General features: G+C 37.0%; 1 protein-coding gene across 2 annotated transcripts; it reads right to left on the bottom strand.

Moving 5' to 3' along the window:
- Positions 1 to 4,754: 4,754 nt before the first annotated feature.
- On the bottom strand, positions 4,755 to 27,320 carry LOC126979727 (zinc finger and BTB domain-containing protein 17-like). 2 transcript variants are annotated; one of them, XM_050829223.1, is made up of 12 exons: positions 27,091 to 27,320; positions 26,712 to 26,889; positions 25,707 to 25,907; positions 24,860 to 25,006; positions 24,453 to 24,523; positions 21,154 to 21,350; positions 19,294 to 19,389; positions 16,752 to 16,886; positions 14,896 to 15,006; positions 13,332 to 13,537; positions 12,323 to 12,411; positions 4,755 to 8,502 (listed from the first exon to the last, which is right to left on the bottom strand). In XM_050829223.1, exons 1-12 carry the CDS (start codon positions 27,208 to 27,210, stop codon positions 8,452 to 8,454), a joined length of 1,602 nt encoding a protein of 533 aa, XP_050685180.1. In that variant the 5' UTR covers positions 27,211 to 27,320; the 3' UTR covers positions 4,755 to 8,451. The 2 variants fall into 2 exon arrangements, with proteins under 2 accessions (XP_050685180.1, XP_050685181.1); XM_050829224.1 differs by lacking the exon at positions 16,752 to 16,886 and adding an exon at positions 16,039 to 16,173.
- Positions 27,321 to 27,627: the final 307 nt, after the last annotated feature.

The raw sequence follows: 27,627 nt of genomic DNA, 5'->3' as shown, positions 1-27,627 counted from the left end.
CGCAGGTACGTCTCATTATGTGCTCTCCATAGGCGTTAAAGAGAATGGGCGACAAAATATATCCCTGCCGCAGTCCTTGATGAAACTTAAAGGATTTCGAGGTTGTTTTATCAACTCTTACAACTCCCTGGCTAGAGCCATACAAAGTGCGAAGCAAAGCGATGAGATGATTTGGTACACCAAGCTCTTGCAGAACCCTCCACAAGCAACTCCAATTGACACAGTCGAAAGCCCTACTATAGTCGACAAAGCTCATGGCGTATCAAACTCGTATGCCTTCTCAATGAGCTGCCTGATATTGAGAATCTGCTCCCGAGTGCCCTTGCTCTTCACAAAACCAGCTTGCTCCTGCGGAATTTGCCAATCCAGATAGTAGTGGATGCGATTGTTGAGAATATGAAGCAAATTTTTGCTGGCATGCCAGATGAGGGATAAGGTTCGATAATTGCCATAGCTCTTGGTTGACCCTTTCTTATGTAGCGGAAGAATAACGGATTCCGACCAGTCCCGCGGCCAATCACCGTTTTGACCGTTTTGAGTGGGGATCTGTGTTCAACTGCTCACAGTAAGTACGCCATCTTTCAGCAATGCGGTCGAGCTCGTGTAGTACAGTGCCGTCGGCATCTTCTATAATCCACATATGATGATAGTCTAACTCATGCGATAATATTAATGGTTTTATTAAATTACGTTCGATGAAATGAATAGTTGCTACAAAGCGAAATATTTAGGTACGCAATCTAATCTTCCACTGTTTGATAAAGGGAAAATGTTGTATATTAATATGTGTTCGTTACATTGGCAATAGTGGAGCAAAAAAGTATGAAATAAATTTACCTATTCTTGACGGAGTATTGCGCTGTGCAGATAAATGTAATCATTCTTTATTACAAAAGAAAATTATTCTATAAAATTGTCCCAGTGCATGAAAAAAAAACTAAAAGTGTAATAACTGAAAAATAAAACAAATGTTACATTTATTATTATTTTTGCTGCTTCCTTTATACGTTATCCACTTGCACCACCTTTAATAACGGGCACACACAGAGGTTTTTTTTCGTAAGCAAAGAAATTGCAGAAAAATCTCTAATTTTCATATACTGCATACACTGGAGTGTGTATACTCGTATGTATAATATATGTGATGATAATTTCATGATGTATTTGAGACCCTGATCTGACTGGATCAGTTTTTTCTCTCTCCAATTGAAAATTAGATAAATAAATGTGTGCGTGTAATCTTTACGCGCGATTGAAGTTAAACTTAATCATAATTAACTTTAGGAATAATTAACAGATACATATACTTTTTTGCTTATCTGAACGCTCATAGACAAAATATGTTATTTTCGGTTGCCCTTGTTTGTCCCACCTATTCTAGGCCAACCAGTATTTAACAAATATTCTTAAAAAGTTGTAAGACAAGAAACTATTTTTTAAAACATTAAATTATAATGGTTAAAATTGTTTCAATTGACTTTTTACTGCCGGAAGTACTAACGCTACTTCCGTCAGAAAAATATTCTGAGTTACCCCCAAGTCACGCCTAAAGAAGTTTTACTTCAAAATCGTCAGAACCACTTTCGAGATCTCAACACACATAAAGATTCTTTCTTCAATAGTTTATAGTTTAGGACATTTATAGGATTAAAGTAATTAAAATACTTCAGTAAGAAAAAAGTTTGAGAACCACTTGATTGTGCCACTCGTAATAAGCGCATTAAGGGTGGAAAAAATTTAAAACTCGTGCCGACCCGAAACTTTTCGCGTTTTCTTTTTACATTAAGGACAAAAAATCGTCTACTTAGAAGGGTGGCAGAACTTTTAATATTATTGCAATTCTCCACGTCCAAGAGCAGATTATAGCGGCAAATAAAAGACAATAAGGTTTATATTTGCTAGGCAATGATATTATACGCATAGATTAATACTACTACCTTTATAAATCTGTACCTACACTCTGTTATGAGATTTTATTGTGGTGTTCACATCCTTAGAAGCTACCTAACCACAACCATACACGTGTGCCCTGGGACACCCAGGCAGCAACAGCTAAAGAACAACAAACGGCGACTCGTAGGCTACGGTCAACTAATCTAATAGTTTTTATTTTATTTAACATTATAAATTATTATAATTTTTATGTACTAGCGGCCAACTCCCGTAGGAAACGACTTCTACAAACCGTAAGCTTGCGGTCATGTCACGCGAGAACGGTTTTCTTAGCTTAATCGCCTGGGCCAAGAGGATAACCTCCATAAAAAACAACCCCAATTCTATGATGGGAAATGCGCCGACAGGATGAATGGCTGAGGGAATTCAGTCTCTCGCGCCAACCTCGATTAACCTGGCCGCATCGTTGTATAGTGCTCTTTTACAGGAATGCGCGTTAGCGACCAATAACTTGACCATTCTCGTGGGAATAAAAATGAAGTCCAATCCCTCACGAAAGCCTAAATCACACCACAAATGGCTAATTCAACAAGTAGGTACTCCTCCCAGACTCAATTACCAGACAACGTTCTGCATCTCTTTCCGATCTACAAAGGTCATCGTAAGACAACCAGCCCACCAGAAGCAACGGTCCTTCTTGTGGGGGGCCTACCAACGCTACGCCTGCCGGTACGTGGTCGCCATTCGAGGACTTTACTACGGACATCTGACCGCCGAGCTATGTGCCCTGCCCACTGCCACTTCAGTTTCGCAATCATTTGGGCTATATAAGTGACTTTGGTTCTCCTTCAGATCTCCTCATTTCTGATTCGATCTCGTAGAAATTTAGAATAGGATATAATTTCCTATTATAAGTGACTATAAAATCGTTATCGAAGATTACAGTTTTATAAGTAAAGTCTATGTACGTTCTATAGATCCCAGCCTTAGACCCCAGATTACAACCTAGATATCTATTTTATTTTGTTTATGTGTTTTCGTGGTGGAATTATATGTATTTTCTAAGGGATATCTAATTCATAAACCAAGGGTAGGTAACACCGCAGTACATAGATTTTTTTTAATAAATGAGGATGAAAATTCATAAATAATGTAAAGGAATAAAAAATTTATTATGGCTTTGTGAAATTACTAAATAAATCAAAATAATAAAGAAAATATTTGTAAAATAACACCTTCCTGTTACTTGTATTTAAAGAGTTACCTATGAATTTGTTTCCTAAACAATTTTCTTTCACGTAGCCTCTCTAAACTGTCCATTTTTCCGTGATCTGGTTACTTAAGGTTAAGTAAATTAATTTGCTGATGTAGAGGATTGTAGAGGTTAGGGCCTTGGGGGTTAGTCTGAACACTGAGCTAACATTCGTTCACATACTATGAATGATGTAAAAAAGCATATCAAAATTTAGGCTTTATACTTCGTACGGTTGGCGGTTTTACTTATATGAAGGCTGTCGTAGCCTTGTACAATGCGCTAGTAAGAAGTCAATTAGAAGGCAATGGAGTCATCTGGGCTCCTCATGAAACTCAATACTGTCTGGAGGGTACAGAACAAGTTTGTTAGGTACTTGTATATGAGGCTGTATGGGGTATGTCCATATTATCCTTTAAATGTACCCAACATTATTTGTTTTAGGGATGGTAGGATATAACGGCGCCTAGTTCTACCGTGAAGCAGCAATGTGTAAGCATTACTGTGTTACGGTCTCAAGGGCGCCGTAACTAGTGAAATTATTGGGCAAATGAGACTTAACATCTTATGTCTCAAGGTGACGAGCGCACTTGTAGTGCCGCTCAGCATTTTTAGGTAATTTCAAGAATCCTGAGCTGCACCGCATTGAAATGGGCCAGGCGTATCATCAGCTGAACGTCCGGCTCGTCTCGTCCCTTATTTTAATTAAATATATATATATATATAATATTTATTGAGACAACTTCAGATTATTGACAGCTAATTACTGTAGTAATTTATTTCAATCTGTAGATAGTATATTGGGAACGGCCGTGAGTGAGCTCACAATGACAGCAATGTGGATGATTAGTTACACATAAGATAGCTGTTAAGTAGTACCTCAATAATAATCGTTGTAAATAATTCATTTTTTAAGAATCTTTATAATAATACACAATAATTAATAGGTATAACATATACTAAGAGTAAACTGTCGCATTAGGACTCCCCCGTAAGGACATTATAAATTGTGATACCTATGATAAATAAATTTTATAAAGAGCTCCGCACATACAATCCGATTGGACTCGAAAATTTGGCCGACCAATAATTTCTTTCATTATACTTTGACAGTATTTATCAGTGTTGCTTTTGTCATCACCAAATCCTTTTTCAGAAACTACTTACGTTTGGGTATTGTTTCGTGTTAATATATTTGGCTGGGATATTATATTAGTGAATTATCTATGGCTGGGGCACAGGGCCCTATCATTTGATTGGTTTTTGCTTTGATAATTTATACGTCTAGATATGCCAACAATCGATGAAAACAGGCCAGTTTTAATTAGTGTGCAGGACAAGCTACATCTAACATGTATGCCATTTTATGTCAGTCTGCGTGCATTGCTAAAAATAGAGCTTAACAGTCAACCTCAATTTTATTCGACGTTTTCACAGTCTATGTAGTTATTCTAGACGTCTTAATGGTCTAAAGATTTTTGTTCTAAGGCGCAACGGACAGCATACCGTAGATTTTGAGTAATTAATTTGAACTTTATTCCTGCGCGTTCCTGAGTAAAATTGTCAGAAGCAAAATACCCCTTCTAGGTAATAGAATTAAACCACACAATGACTACAAACAGTTTATTGACATCAAACTTACAATAGATCGATAACAAATACGACAGAATGATAAGGGAAAAGATTCTACAAACATTATTTACATACCAATGTAACGGGCATTTTCTGTCACGTTTGATTGCGAAATAGAATTAAAAACAAAATCTATCTCTCACGCCAACAATAAGTTAGTCGCATGCGAAAGCATGTATTATAAACAAGCTGAGCCGGCAAACTTTGTTTTGCCATATAAATTATTTTTAGAGTTAGAGCGTTTCTTGGACATTGCAACATTACTTTACTTTATAAAATAAACGTAGCCTAAGTTACTCCTTATTACATCAGCTACCTGTCAACAAAAGTCCCGTCAAAATCGGTCCAGAAATTTTCAGAGATTCGCCGGAACAAACAGACAAAAATTGTAAAAATTGTTATTTTGGTGTATGTACCGTATTTATATTCATATACATAAAAGACGGTTATTTCAGTATTACAGACTATTTATTATTATTTACTTTTTACTACAATTTTATCTATACTAATATTATAAAGCTGCAGTGTTTGTTTGTTTGAACGCGCTAATCTCTGGTACTCCTGGTCCGATTTGAATGATTCTTTCAGAGTTGGGTAGTCCATTTATCGAGGAAGGCTATACGCTGTTTTTTTTTCAAAATTAGGGATCCGTAATAAAATTGCTATTTTGTAACACAAGGTGTAAAATCGAAAACCTATTTTTGCGTGCGCTGCAAAAACTATTGACAATAGAACAAAATGATGTACAGGCTATAATATAGGCAATATTTTATTACTTATAAAATTATCGCGTGAATTATACTTTATATGGCAAAACAACGTTTGCCGGGTCAGCTAGTTTATATATATAGATGTTGTAAGTCTCTGCTTTAGGTAACTGATCTATTCGCTGTTTTTAAATATATAATTTGTTTGTGTGAAAATTTCAATTATTAACTTAGTATATCTTTAGATTTTGTTATGATTACGGTTAGGTAGAGAACCTGTGCATTCATTTAGTGTCGCCATTTAGCGCCATGCTATAAAGTTGTAGACTATCAACTGGCAATATCGTGCAACCGCGGATCTGTGAACGGCTGGATCACTTGGCGTTGTGTAGAGACGTCGCTTCATTGTGTGTCTTCTACCGCATTTATCACGGGGAGTGTTCCGAAGAGCTGTTTAACCTGATTCCTGCCGCCGAATTTCACCTTCGCACGACACGCCACAAGTTAGGTTATCATCCCCACCATCTGGATGTGTGGCGGTCCGCCACAGTGCGGTTTTCAAGGAGCTATCTTTCACGTACTACAAAGCTGTGTTGTTCTGTAAAGGCCGGCAACGCTCCTGTCGTTCCTCTGGTGTTGCAAGAGAATGTGGGAAGAGCAAAGAGAATGATCACTTAACACCAGATGACCCGTACGTTCGTTTGTCCTCCTTTTCCTAAAAATAAATGTTTTTAGTAGAAGTTCATTTTTATACATTTCGTTATTGAGTTTAATCAATTGCGAACAAATCATAAAATCCCCATCAGCCACTAAATTGTATACGCAATCTTTTAAATAAATAAAATTTTAACTTAATTTCGTTTCATATTATAATAAAACAATAAAGCGTTTTTTAATTCAATACAAATAAATCATTGCTTCGAAGACAACTAAGTGTTTTTTTTATTAATCCTAAAGTTGACAAAATTGAGATGGGAAACATTACCCGTTTTAAGACTATATTCTATAAGATCTATAATAATTAATAGAATAACTTATTATTATATAAAAATAATAAAATCACTTTGGACCGCATATCATTAGATACATTTTAACTCATCACGTCGTATCGGTGGTTATTGAGCACACACCGATACGAATAATAATTCAACTACTTACAACAATTATAAAATAGTAATTATTTTGATTAATGCGAGAGTTACACAATTAAATAAAACACTTTTTAAAGGATTAAAACGCGTGTAATTGTGACTGTTTGTACATTAGACTTTGCGTAAAATTTACATTTTTATTATTATTTTAGATAACCCGACGTTTCAAGATCTTTCCAGATCTCGTTTTCAGGGGGACTGCAGAAGAAATTAGTCAAGATAGCATTTTTCATTTCTCATACTCGGAAAGTTATGTTGTTTTGATCTGATTATTGGGTGGAAAATACGGCTTCCATCCATAGAGAGGGAAAAACTCATGCAAATTACTTCCCACCGGGCCGGAATGAATTTTAAAAATAGAACTGCTGTCAGCTGTGAAGTTTTATGTAAAAAAATACTAAAAATAACTGCGGCCATGTGACGTTCTAAACAGCCAGTGTGAACTTAGCGCAAACTTCTTTGAGCGGAATAAGCCGCAACAATTAAGCGGCGAGTTCCATATTTAAAATTTAAAAAGTCGACATAAATTGTCCTAATTTGACAATTAATTTTAAATAGGTACTACTAATATTATTTATTATATATTATCAATAAATAGTTTAGTTAAACAACTAGTTTTATTTTCCTAATCAGTAAAAGAATCAATTCCTACTCGGACTGTAGCCGCCCTTGCTGCGCTCGGGCGTCTAAATACCTCGGGAATTGATCGGTTATAGTCGATTTAGCTGTCATTATTAAGTTTGGCGCCATTTATTGCCTCGGAGGTGGTATTTGATGTATACAGATAGTTTTTAGCACACTTTACTGACAGTTTGACAGTGACAGTTTTTGGTATGTGTTCTTTTGGGTTTTAATTTTGAGATTATTGGATCCCAGGTGTTAGATAATTTAAGACCGTCTTCTCTATTGAAATTTGAGTGTTTTCTTAATTTCAATGGCTTACAATTTACTATTATTTAGTTTCAATTACACGCGATTTAATCCTTTAAAAATTGTTTTATTTAAACTTATAACTAATTTAATCTTTAGAATTTAATATTGCTTTAGCATGAATACTATATAGCATAAATTTGTATTACACACAACATAGTTTATTTTAACATTATGTTACTAAACTATTGTCCTAATTAAATTGAGATAACATGTTCTCGAGTCAAGTCTTTCGAGCCTCTTACATTTATAAATTACATTTATCTCAGCAGAAATAGCCTTATAGCAAATATAATTACCTACCTAGTAAACAAAAACTAATTGAGCAATGTCGCTCGCAAGTACTAGTATCTAATAGAATAGGGAATATGCATTATATTTTTATCGATAGTTTACATCGTCAATAGAGTAAATACTAAACGCCGTCAAAGTACATAACTGAAAGTATATGACGTCACAGTTCATCATAACAACTGGAAATGGACATTTGTCACCATTATTTTACATCAATTCTTTAATTAATGAAGATTAATGAAATTGAATTAAATTAATGAAGGAACGTTAGAATTCGAAAAATAAATTAGATAAATTTCGCATCCAATGGTGGTAGTTTCATGTCGATACGATCAGTGGTTTAGGCGTGATTGAGCCTCAAACAAAGACTATTTTCACTATACATATATTCCCAGATATTATTGCTCTATTTAAAAATTATTTATTTGTAATTTTTTAAACAACATTTCATTAATTTTTTCTAAGAAAAAAAAAATATGCATGTACATGCATATTTTTTTAAGTAGTAGAAGTAGTAGTAGTAAGTAGAGTATTCTACTCGTCGTTATTTCTATGTTTTTCGATCATAATTAATTTATACATAATCTAATACTTAAGCATACGGCGAATTCTCTGGAATAGCGAAGTCCGATTCCAGCACGATCTGAAAAAGAGGGAATTAGTTTGGATTTGTTCTAAAGTTAATTTCTTATACTTTTCATTCATTGGTCCTCCAACTGACCAATGAGCATTCAGTTCACCATACCCGCTTACCTCGGTTGGTTGACTCAATTGTTTGCCTTTGGATATATAGGTATTAGGAATACTGGGATAAAAGGTGGTTGGTTGCTCAGTAAAAACCAATTTTGCCTAATGTTGTCTAGTACATTTTCTGCAAAAAAAGTATATAAATAAAATTAGATTTTACACAGCTATGTTCTAATATGAACAGTTCTTTTTTTATGGAATAGGAGGACAAAAGAGCGTACGGGTCACCTGTTGTTAACTGATCACCACCGCCCACAATCTCTTGCAACACCAGAGGAATCTCAGGAGCAATGCCGACCTTTAAGGAAGGTGTACGCGCTTTTTTTGAAGGTACCCATGTCGTATCGTCCCGGAAACACCAACAAGAAGCTTTTTTCCACGTAAGTGTTGTGGCGTGTCGTGCGAAGGTGGAATTCGGCGGCAGGAATCAGGATAAACAGCTCTTCGGAACACTCCCCGAGATAAATGCGGTAGAAGATACACAATAAAGCGACGTCTCTACACAACGCCAAGTGCACAACAAGTGCAACACAGAGCACTGGGTCCTCGACAATTCGAGCTGCTCTACGTTGCACGCGGTCAAATGGATCGAGCTGATACTGGGTAGCGTCAGACCAGAAATGACTGCAATACTCCATGTGTGGCCGGACCTGCGCTTTGTAGAGCACTAGAATGTGGGCCGGCTTGAAGTATTGCCGTGCTCTATTAATGACGCCCAATTTCTTCGAAAGGAATTTGGCTTTGCCCTCCAGATACCCACGAAATTGGCAATCGCTCGAGATTTCGAGACCCAGTATTCCGATACTAGGCCAGGCTTTAAGGGAAGTGCTGTCGAAGAGCGGTGATACGACAAATGGGGTTATTTTTAGTGGTAAACACGCATTCTTGAGTCTTCTGGGGGTTAAATTGGACAAGGTTCAATTTACCCCATTTCGCGTCCTTCTCTAGAGAGGACTCGATAGAAGACACAAGTTTCTCCCGGCACTGCTCGACTTGGTGGTGTCCAACATAGCATTGATATGCAGAAGAAATAGCGTGGGAGATAACAGTTTTCTGTCTGAACTGTAATTCAGGCATAGAGCTCTGACACCGCGGGACGGTCGGCGGTGTTTTTCCGTTGTCCTTAAGAGTCGAGTTTGCCGTGTGGGCCAGGGTGTCATTCCTCATGTGCAGCGGCGGCAGGGACGGCTGGATGAAGTTACCAAGAGCAGCTTTCGACAACGACCAGAACGAGCGTATTCCGGTCGGGTAACTGGAAAGCTGCTCGCCGATTTTGACGACGTGCTTCGATTTCGCACAGGCGATTTGCCGCTTAAAAAATCTGGAGGTACGGTTATATTTCCTCTTAAGAACTTTGCAGTTCGGATCCTTTGTGCCCAGCGCCGCAACCCAAGTTCGATACGCCTGTTTTTTGCAGTCAGATGCTGCTTTAACTGACGCATCGAACCAGGGCTGTGATCTGCCACCGATCGGTACTACAGAGCTTGGTATAAAAATATCCAAACCCTGTAGTATCACATCGGCTACTGCAACGGCGCAGGCACTAGGATCATCCGACGGGAAACAAACCTTGCCCCAAGGGTAGGATGCAAACAAGGAACGCAGCCTATCCCAATCTGCTGACTTGTAGTGCCAAACGCGGCGGGTCGCTGGTGGTCTGCGACGTTTGCGTCGCTTAGGCACTACACTCCTGAACAGGCAATGGTCGGACGTTCCGAGAGGGGCGTCGACAAAGACCTGGTACAATCGGGATGTGTAGTCAGCAGAGGATCTAATATGGACGGCATGTGGCTATCCACATTCGGGAGCCGCGTTGGCGACTCAAACAATTGGGACAGACCATACGCCAATGCAAAATCATGCACAGATCGCCCTGCGTAGTCTGTGGTGCGTGATCCAAGCCATTCGGCATTGTGTCCGTTGAAATCACCCAAGACTACGATTTCAGCGGAGGGGAACTGTGCAAGCACGTCGTCAATTGCCGCTTGAACGCAGCCCATGAGATGATCGGTTTTCTGCGTTACAAGTATGGGATCTGTAGACACGGATAGATACGGACGCGGTCCTCTAAATTTACGCTCAGCCAGAGAGTAGACAGGTCCCTACCCTCAAAATTGCCGAGACGGCGACAGCAGATATCCTCTCTAACGTATTTTGTACCCGGGGTAAGTTAAATATGACGTATCGCTAGGTGGAGATATCTGCGTCTCCGTAAGGAAACACAAGGCCGGCTGCGCCGTCTCAAGGTGGTGGTGGACAGCGTTTTAATTGGAGTGAATTCCCCTGATATTGCAAAAGTCCACGTTGAGCGTGGAGCGGGGTGCCGTGGTGTTACTGCCACGTTTGTCCTCGGTCAAGGACGGTTCTGTGCCCTCCCCAGAATACGAAGGGTAGCCCGAGCGAAAGTGCTCAGGGAGGGATTCTCGGCTCTGGTAGAGCCGGTACCCTCCTGGGGTAATTTCTTTTTAAGACCGCTTTCATATTTTGTTGAGGGGCGAGAGGGGGGGAGGGAAGTGATGGCCTCCGGTCCTCGACACTAACCTATGCGAAACATAGCATAGTCAAGCCGATATTCTGTGCGAGTATGGTAATTAACCCTGGCGAGTCTGGCCCGATTGTGCTGACTTGATAAGACGGCAGCGTGACTCTCCCACTTCTAAAAAGCCCTTGGTCGCCTCTTATGAATCCCATGGGCCTGGGACTCCCCTATTTTTGTTACGCCCCGGGGAAATTACAGTTCAGGTGCCATTGATGTTATGAAGAACAACAACAGAACAAGAAATTGTTTTATGGGTGACGGGCGCAGTGAAAAGATCGGTTTTTGTTATGCTCCGACTTAGGTCATATTGTTGATTATGCCACTTAATGGTGAGTCATCTGCTTGTTCAAAAATGGGGTTGGTATTTTAATTTGTGGCATATAATGGTGTGTTGTCACTAGCAGCTAAACAGTGTGGTATAGTGTCAACGCCCGTGTGCGCTATACGTTGAGATCTGCTATTTGTCCTTGGAGTACAAAATCCTTAAATAACGTTGCCAACAGAACGACCCGCAAGACTCAACTTATCGCGCACGTGTACACAGTTCAAACATACTCTTTTCCGTAGGGGTAGGCAAAGACCACTTCTTTCCACTTGCTACGCACCTTACATACTTGTTTCGCTTTGTCCACTTTCATTAATCTTTTCATATGTCTTCGGTTTAGGGGACTCTTGACCTGGCCTTTTATCAAGACGTCCCTGATTTGATCTCGAAACGTCCACCTAGGTCTACCCCTTCCAAAACTTTCATTCACACAGGCCTTGTACACTTAATTCGTCAATCGTTCTTCTTTCACTCTCTCGACATGGCCAAACCATCTCAGCATACCTTTCTGAATTTTTGTCACAACATCTTCTTTCAGACCACAAAGTTTCCTTATCTCACTATTTCTTATCCTGTCACTAATTTTAACTCCTATCATACTTCTCAACACTCTCATCTCAACTGCATTTATCATGATTCTTCTGCCGTACCCAACTTTCACTTCCGTACATGAGTGTTGGAACCAACAACCCCTCATGCACAGCCAAACGAGCCTTGTTAGACATCTTCTGCCTGCTCATAAAGGAGAACAAAGCTCCATTCACCATGTTTCCTGAATTCACTCTTCTTTCAATAACACTCTCATACTTTCCATCTCTTGTAATACAGAGTATATTACTACATTCTTCTCACCTGCATGTCAGCGACGGCTCGGTCCGTTTCCTGCTGTTGATCATTGGCTTCCTCTACAACCACTTGCATTTGCTCGTCCACTTCACCCTCTGTACAATATGTAATGTTTCATTAAAATCTGCTACCGAAGAATTTAATATACAATGGCCACATGGAATGTCAAACGAAGAGTTAAGCTTTAGGATGGAAATATAACACACAAATTAAATTTAAAAACAAACACGCGACCTCTCGCATTCCGTTCGAGCGCTCTTCCACTGAGCCAACCGTTCGAGTGACGTAAACTTCATAAAACTTGATATGTCTTTGTTACTCTCATCTTGTCGCTACATCTACACGATCTACTTTACAGTTGATAACCTGCTCAACCCCAATATTTGCATATTAGAAAATTGACTTGAGATGTCGCTCTTTCAAATCTAAACAATTTGTTATTTTTTACAGTTTAACCCCCTTATTCATAATAGTCTGCTAACTTAAAACATTGCTAATTCTCACTCTATCTTCTTCTATTGACCTAAGTCAGAATGAGAAAAAACACTCCTTAGATTATGAATAAGGGGGATAACCTTTAGTATAATAGCATAAGTGTTTAATTTTTATTAATGTTAGTTAATTAGTTTTTATTAATGATAAAGAATTTCTCATTTTTTCCCAAGTGGTGCATAAATGGTTTTTATTTTTAACTGTTGTATAACTGGCAATAGCTTTTTCAGCGTAGTCAAGTTTAGTGGGCGGTCCGGAAAGCCAACTAGTCTCAATTTAAAATATAAAGTTTGGTTGTTGGTTACACTACAATTACCCTCGTCACCTTGAGATATATGATGTTAAGTCTCATTTGCGCAGTAATTTCACTAGCTACGGCGCCTTTCAGACCGAAACACAATATTGCTTACACATTACTTCTTCACGGCAAAAAAGGGCGCCGCTGTTTCACCCATAATCTAGCCGTAAGCCGAAGTCTTACGCCCCACTGGCGAATGCCCTGGTAAGTGTGGTGCGATCTTACCCTCAGAAGGCCTCCGATCCAACTGCAGTGTTCCGTCCACGATCCTGCCTGATAAAACACCGGTCAAGTTCGTGATGTTCATCTGCTGGCGTAACTTCTTGGCCTCCTGCTCCATCTGCTGCTTCATGTACAGCTCCCTGTGGTGGACTTTGTTGTGGTACTTGAGATGGTGCGCCTTCGTGAACTTCTTGTTGCAGATCTCGCAACTGGAAGCAGAAATTACTTGTAAAAAGAGGCGGACAACACGCGACCAGCGAGTCTGATTCACCAGTGGGGACTTCGCACAGCAACACCTCTTTCTACCGCCACTGCTGGACAACCATCTTTTTTTTTATGAAAATAAAGGACGAGACGAGCAGGACGTTCAGCTGATGGTAATTGATACTCCCTACCCATTACGATGCAGTGCCGCTCAGGATTCTTGAAAATCTCAAAAATTCTGAGCGGCACTACAATTGCACTCGTCCCCTTGAGACATAAGATGTTAAGTCTCATTTGCCCAGTAATTTCACAAGCTACGGAACCCTTCAGACCAAAACACAGTAATGTTTACACATTACTGCTTCACGGCAGAAATCGCCGCCGTTGTGGTACCCATAATCTAGCCGGCCTTGCGCTGCCCTCATCCAACCTATTCCAGCGATCATGGCCAGCCATAATTATCCAAATGTTTTGAGTTTCCTTTAGTGTTAATTCCGCCAATATTTGTCTTAAAACAATCCGACACGTGTTTCGCCTCAGGAGATGTTGACTCGCCAAACTCTGGCACAAGACTTGTTTGAAAACAAATATTGGCGGATTCAACACTAAAGAAAACTCAAAACATTCGGATAATTATAGATTTCCACAAAATAACGCCTACTTCAATAAATTTTCAGCCATAAATAACAAAATATAAAAAATAATTGAAATCATTAATTCTGTTCCCAAAACATATAAAAAAGATTCCAAAATTACTGGCATAAATACAGAATACCACGACAAACGACACTCAGATAGTGGTCTGCCATCTCTTTCACTCGGTTCGCTAAACACTCTTTTTCTTTCGATCCATAGTTTTCTTTCGGCGTCACGTCATTCGTTGGAAATAGTATATATCGGCGCAAATACTACAACACACCTATTATAAAAACGAGAATAATTCAGTTTAACTAATTTTAGTTAAAATTAGTTCATAACATTGTGAGGTGAAATTATTGTAAAAACAACATGGATTGAAAACACGTGCACGTGCACCGAGCCCCATAAATACGGCCGCATTTCAAAACACGTGGATAAGCACGTGCGCCGGGTCCTATAAATACAGCTGCATGGTCGACACTTGAGTCAATCGTGCTCGGGCTGTCGTACGGTACGGACCTCTCTTCCCAGAGAGCGTCGTAACGCTGCCCGTTGAATAAACGAAAGTAATAAAATACCTACTCGTGTACTTTTCTTTAGAAGAACCAATGAGATATCTTCAGCAAGATAGCAATTGTGATGTCAACAGTAATGACGTCAGACCTTTTAAAAACAATACCGAGGTTCTTTCCTCGTCATATACAAAAAGCAAATAATTACTTACGTGTATTTCTTCTCGCCAGTGTGCGTCAACATATGATTTGCAAGCACGTATGAATACGTGAATGCTTTGCCGCACAAGGAGCATTGGTACGGCCGAATGCCCATATGCAACCTGAAATACATAAAAAAATTATAAAATCACTTTTTTTTTCGGCAATAACAATTCTAATATTATATAACTGAAGACTGTTTTGTTTTGGATGATTTCATATGTGCATCTACCAGTTGGATTGGAATTGTTATTTTTTTTTATATTGTAATAGCTAATTTAATGAGATTATAGTATTATTATATCTATCGACTAGCCTTTAATAATAATTTTTGTAATTGCTGGCTATGTTCTATAGCGATACTGTGCTTCCCCGGGGCATAAAAAGAATAGGAAAGTTCCAGGCCCTCGTAAGAGGCGCCTTAGAGCATTTACGAGTGGAAGGCCATTTTCTGCCGTGAAGCAGAAATGTGTAAGGATTATTGTGTTTCGTTCTGAAGGGCGCCGCAGTAACTAGTGAAATTACTGGGCCTATGAGACTTAACATCTTATGTCTCGACTCTCTTAAGTCGACGAGCGAAATAATTGTAGCGCCACTCATAATTTTTGGGCTTTTCAAGAATCCTGAACGGCACTGGATTGTAATGGGCAGGGCGTATCAAATACCATCAGATGAACGTCCTGCTCGTTACGATCTTATTGTCATAAAAATCCATAGTAATTGGACAAATGAGCGTACGTCGCGTCGTCGTCCTGAAAAACCGCGAAAGCAAGCTCATTGTCAGTTTGGGATTTGAACTGAATTTTGGACGCTGATATTAATATTGTAACAATTTGACCAGATAACATCCGACTGTGCATTACCATGACGTTTTCTAAATAATGTTGGATTAAGTTGCATATGTACCTCAATAAAATATCTTCAGTCGTATCATTAAGATATTGGCACGAGGAGATAATACAGAAAATATTAAACGATAGAAATATATTTACTTAGCAAAGGGACAATAACATAACATACTGCAACAACACTTGGTTAACGTCATGAAGATACAGAGTTCACAAAGGGAGAAGAATTGATAAGAAACGCCCATAAAATTAAATGAAATAGTTTCAGCGCCATCTGTTGACAGTTCTCTAAAACTATACCCTTACCGTTCGTGTTTCTGCCGCGAGCCACAGTCTCTAAACGTCCTACCACACTTCCGACACGGGTAAGGCTTTTCACCCGTATGCCTCATCATGTGTTTTCTTAATGCTTGGCTTGCAGCTGTCGTATAGCAACAAACACTGTCCAAATGTTATACTTATTATTCATCTACCCACCAAATTGTAATTATTTTATATCCTTACCAATATTCTGTACAAATGTATCGCACGCGTGCCTAGTAACCTTCACATGTTCCGAGTTTTTTATTCAATAAGGCAAGGTTAGATTACTATGGCATAGAACTCCCGCGACAGTAACTGTTTCTAATCAGACAGATCGGCCATTTTGTTTTATTGTCTTTTATTGAGATTACAAACGGTTTTTATTATTATAATATTAGGGGTGAATACCGAGGCAAGGCTGAGAAGATATCCAAAACTTTATTTGTTCATCGCGAACACTTACGATCTAACAAATAAACTTAGTATGTTATACCTCTGAATAAACCAAGAATATGAAAAATGTTTAGAAATAGGCATTTGCTTATGATTGGTTTATTATATATATATTACGTACAACGTTTAGTCAACATATTTCATACCGAATTTATTTTTACGGCCTGTAAAATTCACTTTTCAATAGTTATGTAGTGAGTTGCCTGGCAACATTACCAAATAGTGTACAATATTCGGGGGAGTTCTTTCTAGTGTATACTCGCCTCTCGTGCTTCTGACGGCTTCCAAAGTCTCCAAAGCGGCGGTCACACACGCGGCACTTGTAGGGTCGCACGCCCGTATGTCGGAACATGTGACGTCGTAGCTCCATATTCATAACGCACGCGTACCCGCATATACTGAGCATAGTGCGTACAATGACGAGTGTGTTGCGTAATTGCGTGACAGAGTGGACATTTTACATATTCAATGTTACGGATTGGCATAATAAATCTAGATCGAAATTTTGGCAACAATTTTATAAGAAATATATTTTCGTGCATGCATTATTTATATGTTAGAGCGCAATTTGTTTCCGAAGCGGTGGTAGTGTTAGTAATTACATCAAATAGAATTCTAAAGGAATAAATTTTGAGAAATTAAATGCCTTTTTTATGTCTTTTAACACGAAAGGCGTGTTGCAGGCATGACACAACAAATGGAGGGCAGACAAATTTCGACGATCGCGGTCGTTGCCGGTATATGGAACTTCATATTAATTCGTGATAGTGAAGTTCACTAATAGAAAGATGACCAGAAAAGCGAGTAATTTTGATAATAGATAAGAGTGAGAAAAATAACTAGAGAAGAAGCCGGTAATTATAATATAATACTACTAGTTCTTTCTTTAATATTTTTACTTAGCTATTTTAAACAATTATTAAACTAATTGTCTAATTTATAAGAAAATCAGTTCAAATCTAAATTGAATCATTGAAGTAAATAATTAAGTGCTCATATTTATATACAAATTTGGATACGCGAATTAGAGCGAGCTTATGCAAAAATATAAGGAGTATATTAGTCCACTCATAATTATGGTTATTAGATGTCTATACATCAAAGAAGTAGCTTGATCTTCAAACAATATTTTTTTTGTATTGGTACTCAAAGTCAACAACATCACAAGCGAACGGCATCAATAAGTGCGTCAAATTGTCACAATTACGCAATACACTCGAATTTTAAAAAGGTCATAAAATAAAACTAAATGAATATATTGACCTCATAAAAAACAAATAGATGCGGGTGCGGGTGTTCAGAACGCGTACGATAACATTATTATGCCAATGGGCGCAGGTGTAGTAACTAATTCAATGTAATAAAAAACTTGTTTAATTTAAAACAATTACTTCATTTACACGAGATATTATACTATAAATTTATACAGTCCATAGATCAGCAGACCAACTTGAAAACGCGCGAGAAACTATGACACAGCCACTATTTGACAGCTGTCAGTTTGACATTGACAGTGCCAAAATATACGCTTCAAACAAACGTCAAATTAAAAATATCAAAGTTCTCCACCCGCACCCAAGATAACATAAAGTAAGAAAAAATTAATTATCAGTCAAATAAAACATAGCCAATAATAAATTGTCTGAATTTTATATAACCGCACCACTGTTATATAAAATTCGCGAAAGCTGAGCAATAAAAAGTACAGACATTGATGTACAACAAATACATAGATCATTTATACGTCTAGATAGACTATGACAGCTGTGAATATGTCGAAAAAAATTGATATTGCCAGTTAACTTCTATTTCGAGCAATACATGCACACTAAGACAATGTAACATACAAATCGCGGGTGTAAGACGCACACTAAAACAATAAATCTGGCCTGTTTTCATCGGTTGTCTAGCAGCAAGAGGCTCTATATAGACGCATATATTATCTAAGAAAAATATGTCTCAGTTTTTTAAGTGACAACAATATACTAGGAACGTGGAAAAAGTCTCGAGACATTTAAGGGGACACGAGCCTCAATCACTAATTGTTTCACCGCCGTCGTTGAACGAGATGCGAGTAGAGAATACTAGAAACAAGTTAGCGAACGGCAACTAATGTCTGAAAACTACGTGCGCGACCGTCCCACGGGGTGACAGACGGTGGCGGGGATGGGGTACTAAGAGTTCTGCGGGCAGTAAAATCAACCCCACATAATATCTTTGTTTTTTATAGGATATAGTTGTCACCCTGAGTCAAATATTGTTTTAATAAGTTATAAACTTATTCAATGATTTGATATATTAAATTCATTAATTCATATTACATTTTAAAAATGTAACACTTAAACATTACACAAATTACATTTGATTGTTTTCAAATTTATGAACGATGCGGTTCTCGAACCCGCGACCTCTCGCGTTCCTTGTGAGCACTCTTGAGAGCTCTTCCACTGAGCCAACCGTTCGAGTGACGTATCGTTGATAAATCTTGTATGTCTTGTTCAACTCTCAGCGAGTTCATATCTGTAGCTTACCCATTTTTTACACCTGCATATTCTACAAGCATTATACTAAGTTAGTATTATCCATACACAGTAATAATATTGTTATATTACATGCTGGCTTCGATATTTGATTAGCCCGGTGTGAACAAAATATATAACAAAACTTGTAGAATACTTTTTGGTGCAAACAAGGTGTAAGATGCTCTGAAAAATTAAACCACAATGGCACACAAGAGCAATTATTGTGGTTTTATTTTTTCAGGTAAAAATTTTATACAGCTTTATAAGTGTAACAGTTAGTTACCTGCAAACATACGGTTTGATACCCAGATGTCTTCTAATATGAGTTTGAAGTGACGAATTTGATGTAAACGATGCACCACATGTCTCACAGACATGGCTGAAAAGATATTTAGCATCATTTAAAATTGTTGACGGACAGATGGGCTTTGGGACAGCCAAGGCCTCGGATAGCGACCCCGTACCGGAAGACGTAGCGTTAGTAGGCCCCCACAAGATGGACCGACGATCTGGTCAAGATCGCCGGAGTAGGTTGGATGAGGGCAGCGCACGACCATTGTGGAGATCTTTGGGGGAGGCCTTGGTCCAGCAATGGACATCTTCCGGCTGATATGATGACGTGTTAACACTACGTGGTATGAGTTAGAATGTTTGATAGCGCCCAGATGACAAAAGATCAAGTCTTTGCACATTCTTGCAATTGGAATGCTGAATTTGGTCAAAGACGAATACAAGCAGATAACCCCCGACTTCCGAAAGGAAAATAATGTTCAATAAAAATGAATTTCTATGTCTTTAGATATTATGTATTGAGAATACTCCAAATTTGGCAAATCTGTTAACTTAGGAGACCTTGCCGTTTTCCATGAATAAAGGCTACGTCGGCAATTGAAGTGTACCAAAATCCACATGGATAGGCAGGCAGCTCTGTCCGCTATAGACTCAAACAGAGCAGTCTCGGGACTTGTAGAGACAGTATGTTCATAAGCACATTGAAGAATTTTCTAGAAACTGTGACATTTATAATGTTAACACGAGGAACAAACATAAACTTATTATGCCTACTACTCGGTTGGGTCGAGTTACTAAGTCTTTTGTTGGGCGATGCATATGCTTCTACAATATGATCCCAGAAAATGTACAAAACAAATGTGTTACGAAATTTAAAAGAATTGTTAAAAAACGTTTGTGTGGGAAAGGTTACTATAGCATAAACGTTTTTCTTAATGACACCACGGACTGGGAATAAAGCGAACACCCTCAGGCTCTTTAATTATTAATGTTTATTGTACGATATCACATTGTAATCCATATTTTATATTTAAACAAAAAAAGCCCGCTGAGTTTCTTGCGCCCATTCTTCTCAGGTCTGAGGCAGTCTCTTTTGAATGGGTGGTATTTTTTGATGTTCAATAAGTGATTTTAAATCCTATTTTGAATAAAAATATTTGAATTTGAATATATTGAATACTTTGTAAGAAAAAAAACAACAAAGTTTCTTTTCGATGGGTTCTAGGACACGTTTTCACTCGATAAAATTTAAGACCGGTGGAGTGAAATTAGCGAGCGAGGTAGAGTTAAAGAATAATAAGATAAAAAGCGAAATATGTTTACGTGATTAACTAAGTGGTTAGGAATAGTCCATTTTTCAGTAAGAGTAAAATGATAGCCACTGCTACTAGGGAGACAGAAGTTATTAACATGTTCTTTGTTGTTATAGGCAGACATACCTAACAACACTATTTCAAATTGTCCTTCTTTTCATTTCAGGTTTTGATTTCAAACGCTGATGTATCACGGCCCGAAACAGGGTCGCGACTTACGGACGTTCCCAATATACTATCTACAGATAGAGATAAATTAGCTTCTACTGTCAGCAATTAGCTGTCCCAACATACCCGATAAGTCATTCTATCGCCTTATATTGGGACGCGTGAATTGCAATTTCCATACAAACTTCTACCGCTGGTAAGCTATACGTCATCTCATTGACAGACAGCGTGTACGGATAAGGTGTCAATAACTTTATTGGGACAGAAAAGTCAACGATAGTTACGATTTTTATCTCAAGTAAGAGATAGACTGAATATTGGGAACGGCCATTAGTGAGAATCACTACTCTTGTTCGTATTATGATACTTACGTTTTATCATACACATATTTTTTCTTTGGCCTATTAGATTTCTTCTTTTGTTTCGGCTTAGGGTTCAGGATATGTTCCGGGATGGGCTCCGAGAACGCCAGTATTGTCTCCTTCAACAAGGCGTCATCATCTTCCTCGGGCGGCTCCTTTTTAAGTGGTTTCTTCCTTGGGCGACCTCGTTTCCGAGGCTTTACTTCCTGAAATTAATTTATTCCATATTGACCTTAATAACAGATTTTTCATTCATTAAACTAATGATAATTACATTTAATTATTGAGCAGGTTATCAACTGTAATGTAGATCTTGTAGTTTATTGAATAAAATTAAAATAAAATGTTTGAAATTTACACTGTCAAATATAAGGCAAGTACATACAAAAGTAAATTTTAATGACACAGTATTGAAAATTGATAATAATGCAGTATTTTTAGGTGTAACATTAGATTCCAAACTTCAGTGGAGGCCTCATTTACACAATTTAACTAGTAAATTAAGTTCGACAGCTTTTGCTGTAAAAAGGATACGAGAACTTACTGACATTTTTTTTTTTTTTATATATTTATTAATAAAAAACAAATTTTACATTGCGGTTTCAAAGCAATAAAAACCACTGAGGTTTGTACAATTGCTAAATTAAGTCTACACCAACAGAGTTAAATTAATAAAAGAAAAAATAGTTCACAATCACTTAGCTATACATTATAATTATACAAATAAAAGTAAAAGTACTTGATACAATTAATAGTTAAGCACGATAAGTTGATCGGTGGTCAGTCAAGTCTTAAAAAGTATTTTTTTAAATTCTGTTTTAAATTAGTCTCAGTCAACGAGTCGGTCAAGTCACGTGGCAGTTTATTAATCAGTCCAGGTACTATGTAAGCTGTTGTTCTTTCACCGAACGCATTGGATGCCCGAGGCATGTGCAGCCGGTTAAGACTAACAGCGCGCGTATACACGGGGTGATCTATGGCTGTTTTTAATTTATTATTAAAATAATTTTCTACATAAAAGAATTGTCTATTTTAGCTATTTTCATAGAAGGTAGTGTAGTGCAGCGGAAGTAAATAATATTGTCATACTTTAAAAAAGAGCTGTATGTGCCATATACCAAATGAGCCCACGAGAATCTCTAAGGGAAAATTTCAATGATATTTATAGCAATCTCCTGCACGACAAACATATTTTATACAGTAAAATAAGCGACAAACATAATTTAAACACTAGAAATAGCTACAAACTTATAGTGCCCCCTACTAGTGTATCTGAATTATCAATAAATAAATTTAAATCTTTTATTAAACGCATACTTATGTCGAAGGCTTATTACAGTATTGCAGATTACGGAAATGATATTACAATATGGAATTGAATAGTATTATAGTTTTTTTTTTTGGTTTTAATGGTTCAGCCTTGTACAGTTTTAGTGGATTGCATTTTTTAGTACAGTTTGCCGGTTACGCTTAAACCACTCTTGCACTCCAGTATTCCTAGCCAAATTAAGAATTAGAGACCATTCTCTATGTGAATGTGGACTTGATGAGGGAAATGTAGACCATTTATTCTTTAATTGCCCTTTAATGAAGTCTTCCTTGTACAATTTTATACCTCCTGAAATCCCCCGCCCCACCTCCATGAAATGCCTCCTCACCTTTGTTTTCACTCCTTTTGTAAATACTTTATGTAAATATATTAAACAGAATAATATTAAGTTATAACTAACACAATAAATGTTTTATATAAGTAATATTATCAGTGTTTGTCCATTATAATCTAACAGCATGTATATTTGTTTCAGGTATAATAAGAAAATAAATCTGTTTTGATTCTGGGCACCGGTCATTACTATAATCACTTATAAAATCGTTTACACCGATCAAATGACACACTCTAAGCTTGTTGGTCTACTGAAACGTGACATTGGCGAGTTGTGGTGCCCCTTCCACAGAAGCCACTAGAAAGAATAGAATAGAATAGAATGTGTATGTTTAAACTTTTGTGTAATTTACATGTATCTGAATTGTATTTTTAGTGATTAACGTTAACGATTTTATGTCAATAAATTATTTTTGACTTTTTTTTTACTTTTGAGATGGAGCCACAACAAGAGAGTTCAACAAGACATACCAAGATTTACGAGCGGTTTGCTAAGCGCGGTTCGAGGCCCGCATCGTTCATAAATTATGGTTACAAATTTAATTTAAAAACTAATTTAACATTCTTCTCACAGAAAGCGAACAGACCAAAAACAATAGAACTGGTAACCTGTAAAATACTGAACATGGAATGGATGCGTGGTTTTGGCTACTAACTAATAACAGGTCATTAATGCGACTGTATTCGGCGTAAAATTCTACGAGTTGTGACTATCTTAAGAACCCAAAGACGTTATGAACATATAGACAAATCACGTCTTATAAAAACAAAGCTGAAATATGGAACACGCCACAAATTACACCATAGTAAGCTTCGCCTGCTATATCAATACATTTCCGCATTTAATTCAGTTGCTTAAAATATACTTGGTCAATGAGCAGCAATGTCAAACATTTATTTAGTTCAGATTTGATTCCGACAGTGACAGTTGACACATGACTAAGGAGAAAACTTTGCTTGCATTGTCATCAGACTGCGAATGATATGTCCTTATATGCTTATGTATATAATATAATATTGACACACTTTAGCACAAATTATCTTGCCCCAAATTAGGCATATAGCCTGTGTTGTGGGTTGCGAGACAACGATATATTTAATACAATATACTTACTTAAACATACATAAATACATATAAACATCCATGACTCGGAAACAAACATCCATATTCATCATATAAATGCACCTACCCGGATTCGAACCCGGGACCTCTAGCTTAGTAGGTAGGATCGCTAACCACTCGGCTATACAGGTCGTTGAATTATGAATACATAATAAATATTTTTTGCACTTTCTCAAGTAGTTTTTTGTTGATTAGGCATGTTTTCATGTCGCTGATTCAATTTTTCTCCACACCATAGTGTTGAAGAACTATTTTTAAGCATACACACTATGTAGGTACTCCGTGATAATTTTTTAAATACACATAATATGTACCGGTCCGTGGAATGCACCTTCTCATAAAATTCCAATGAGAAGCCACATTTAAGTTGGAAGTGAAGATCAGAATTTTTAGTTTACAAGAATCTTAAGTGGCATCTAATTTCATGTATGAGTATGGCAGAGCATATACATACTTACTATCAATAAAAATTAAAACAACCATTAATGTGGTACTTATTAATTTAATCATATATATACTTACTTCAATATCTATATCCTTTTCACTTTCCAAGTCTTCAGTAGTTGGATTGAAGTCTGGATCACTATCTATTCCTGATAATAAAATTAATTCCAACTTTATATGTATAAATAAAAACATTGTAATATTAATCCATGTAAAAACCATATATTTTTTAAGCACTGCAATTTATATGACTCAAGAGAAATAAATTATATAAATATATCCAAGAATCATCATCACGTAAAATAAATATTTTTATTTTCTAGTGTATCCCTCTATTCTAGTGTATCCAAATTTAAAATATTTATAAAAGATTAACAAAATTGTTTGACAGACATTGTGCAGACCAATGGACTTGTGTACGATCCGGGAGCTAAACCATGTTGTAAACATAAGAATTACTTTAAAGTCTTACTAAAACCTCTCACCTTCCACCTCAAATATATCATCGCCATGATGAGTTTCACCATCCATTGGTTCCTGCTTCAATTCAAATCCAGAAGCCAACAGTGATGTTAGCGATTCAGGTTCTTCTGATTCAGATCTTGGTTTTTTACGTTGATATGGCGAAACAGCTGTAATCAAAAGATTCAATTTTCAACATCATACAAAGGTCTCTAAAGTATATTTAATGCTAACATAATAGGCTGCTTATATACTTGTAATCCGATCGCAGGGGCCACTGGATGGGTGGAATTTTTGGGCATAGTTTTTTTATTGTATACCAAAAAACAAGCACTCGGATGTTATGAAAATTTTAGATTATTAGTAAGAGAATAGTGAAAACAGTGGTTGATGGAGGCCTTCTTTATACTAAAAGTAGTGTTGCAGGCCCTGAAGATTATGGAGCCTCCTCACTTATAAATTAGAACATTCCATCGATCATTCAAATATAAATTGCAAAAAAACAGCACTCTGTGAACAGCTAGATGTTGCATAAAAACATCACTTCATGTGTCTTATAAGACATTTAACACAGGAAGAGTTCCAAAGCATAGTTTGAGATGATTCCTGCCACCAAATTTCATTTTTGCATGATAGCCACAACATTGACTACTATCCTCACAATTGGGATGTGTAAGCTTCCTTGTTCTGTATTTACGGAATGTACATCTTTCTAAACGACCAGCAGTGAGTTTAAGATTCCTCATGTTTTGCATGAGAGTGCATGGCACATAAATGGTTTGTAACCAACTCCAACCAGTGCTGCAGACTTATGAGTTGGATGTAGGCCCCACTAGAAATTAAGTAAATTATATAAATATTTTTGCTCACCAATACGTCCTTGAGTATTCGGATACTTCCTGGGTCTTCCTCTCTTCTCTGGTCCTGGTGCTTTAGTGACCACAGTACTGGTTGGTGTCTTGACAACCCTGCGTGTCCATTTGCCTTGGGGATCATGCTCCACAGGCAACTCATATTGCAATAAAAGTCCATTCTCTTGTTTAATTGTAATTGTTTCAGTTTCAGACTTTACTGTATACAACAAAAATAATTGCAATAAATGTTTTACACAAATTATGTAAACATAATAATAAATTTTAGAGAGATATGGTAATAATCCTTACTATGGCAAAGACGGAGAAATAGACAAGGAAGAATAGACTAGGTTCAACAGCAAAACGAAATAAGATAGACAGTATAAATGCACAACATTAGGATGGTAGCTGGAACACACTGGCTCCTACTAAGGTGCTGTGTTGTATATTTAAATATGTAAAAAACAAGAAACATTTCGGTTCTAGCACTTGCCCGTTACTGCTGAGGCACACTATGCTTGTTTGTTGTGATCAAGTATTACTTGACTTAACCAGGTTTTGGGGGTTTTAATCCTTCAACCACAAATTCGTACATTCATCATATTTGAAGATCTTTGTATAATATATACAAGATTTCTTCACAACTGAGATAAAAAATGAGCCCATACATTTATTCAGAATGACTATAAAATGAAACTTCACAAGTATTTGGTATTCTTGATAATATACTACTTATAGTAAAGATCTTGATGTTAATTTCCTTTGATTTTAACAAAATATTTGTAACTCTTCATTTTAATTAGGAATTAGGGAGACCAATTTTTATGAATGTGTGTAATATTATGAAAATGAATATTACAATTTTCGCAAAAACTGATAATGCAGATCTATAATGATTGAATGAAAAATTCTTGCTGTGTACTGGGAAAAAGAAATTAATTTTCTGTTATTGTACATTATACATATATCGAATTGTATAGTAAAATTCTAACATACAACAATAGATATTACATAAACTTACTTTGCGAGTTTTCTTCTTCTTTTGAATGTGCCAATGATGAGGTCTTTAGAAATTCATCAAGGCATTCTTTCAAAGTTTCATTCGAAGATAAACATTGTTGCTTGAATTGGTGTGCATAAGTTAACCGATCCACACAGTTCAAGCATATAAGTGTTGGTAAAGAATCATCTTTACTAACCTAAAACACCAAATATTCACTTTTACTTTTGTGTATAAATTAATAAAATTTAGGAAGTCGAACCCGCAAAAATCAAATAGGGATGTCAGCAAAAAATTACTAAATTCCATCATTCTTCATGCTATTCAACGAAATATAGCAACATTATACTGTATTGTGGGGTGGCCATCGCAACCATTTTAAGTATTTTTCAACTCGTACCTCTATTCCACAAAGATACGAATATTTGTCACACAATTGGTCGTTGTTTTCATCCCAATCAAATAGAGATACCATATCTCCTGTTTCTAGGCATGCTCTACATGTAAGCTGCCAATCCATCTTCACAAATTTTTCGTACTAGGTAAATTAAAATAATTTTAGTGACAACATTGGATAAATAGCGGCAACGGGCAAATCCGGGTACTCGGGCAAGCGTCTTCTCTTGTGAAGTTACGAGTTGCGTTATGATTGATGCGTCATGTTCATAGCAATATCAACACGTTCCTTCTTCCTTGTGTTTGATTTTAGATAACGTTAAGAACCAAATAAATATATATTTATTAGGAGGAAAATTAAATACTTATGTTATCTTTAATGTTTTCTTGTAAAAAAATAATTATTGGCTATGAAATATGAGCATTAAAAAAATTTAAATAAAACGGCAATAAGTTTACGTATAATGAACCTAATAAATGTGTGAATAATGAAGCTTGGGCAGGCAGGTTTGACGTATGTCAAAGTTGATATAGCGAAACC

This window comes from Leptidea sinapis, chromosome 4, assembly GCF_905404315.1.
Source record: "Leptidea sinapis chromosome 4, ilLepSina1.1, whole genome shotgun sequence".
In the NCBI taxonomy this organism is placed as follows: Eukaryota; Metazoa; Arthropoda; class Insecta; order Lepidoptera; family Pieridae; genus Leptidea; species Leptidea sinapis.
The sequence above is the reverse complement of the archived record's forward strand: the minus strand, read 5'-3'. Positions and strand labels throughout refer to the sequence as shown.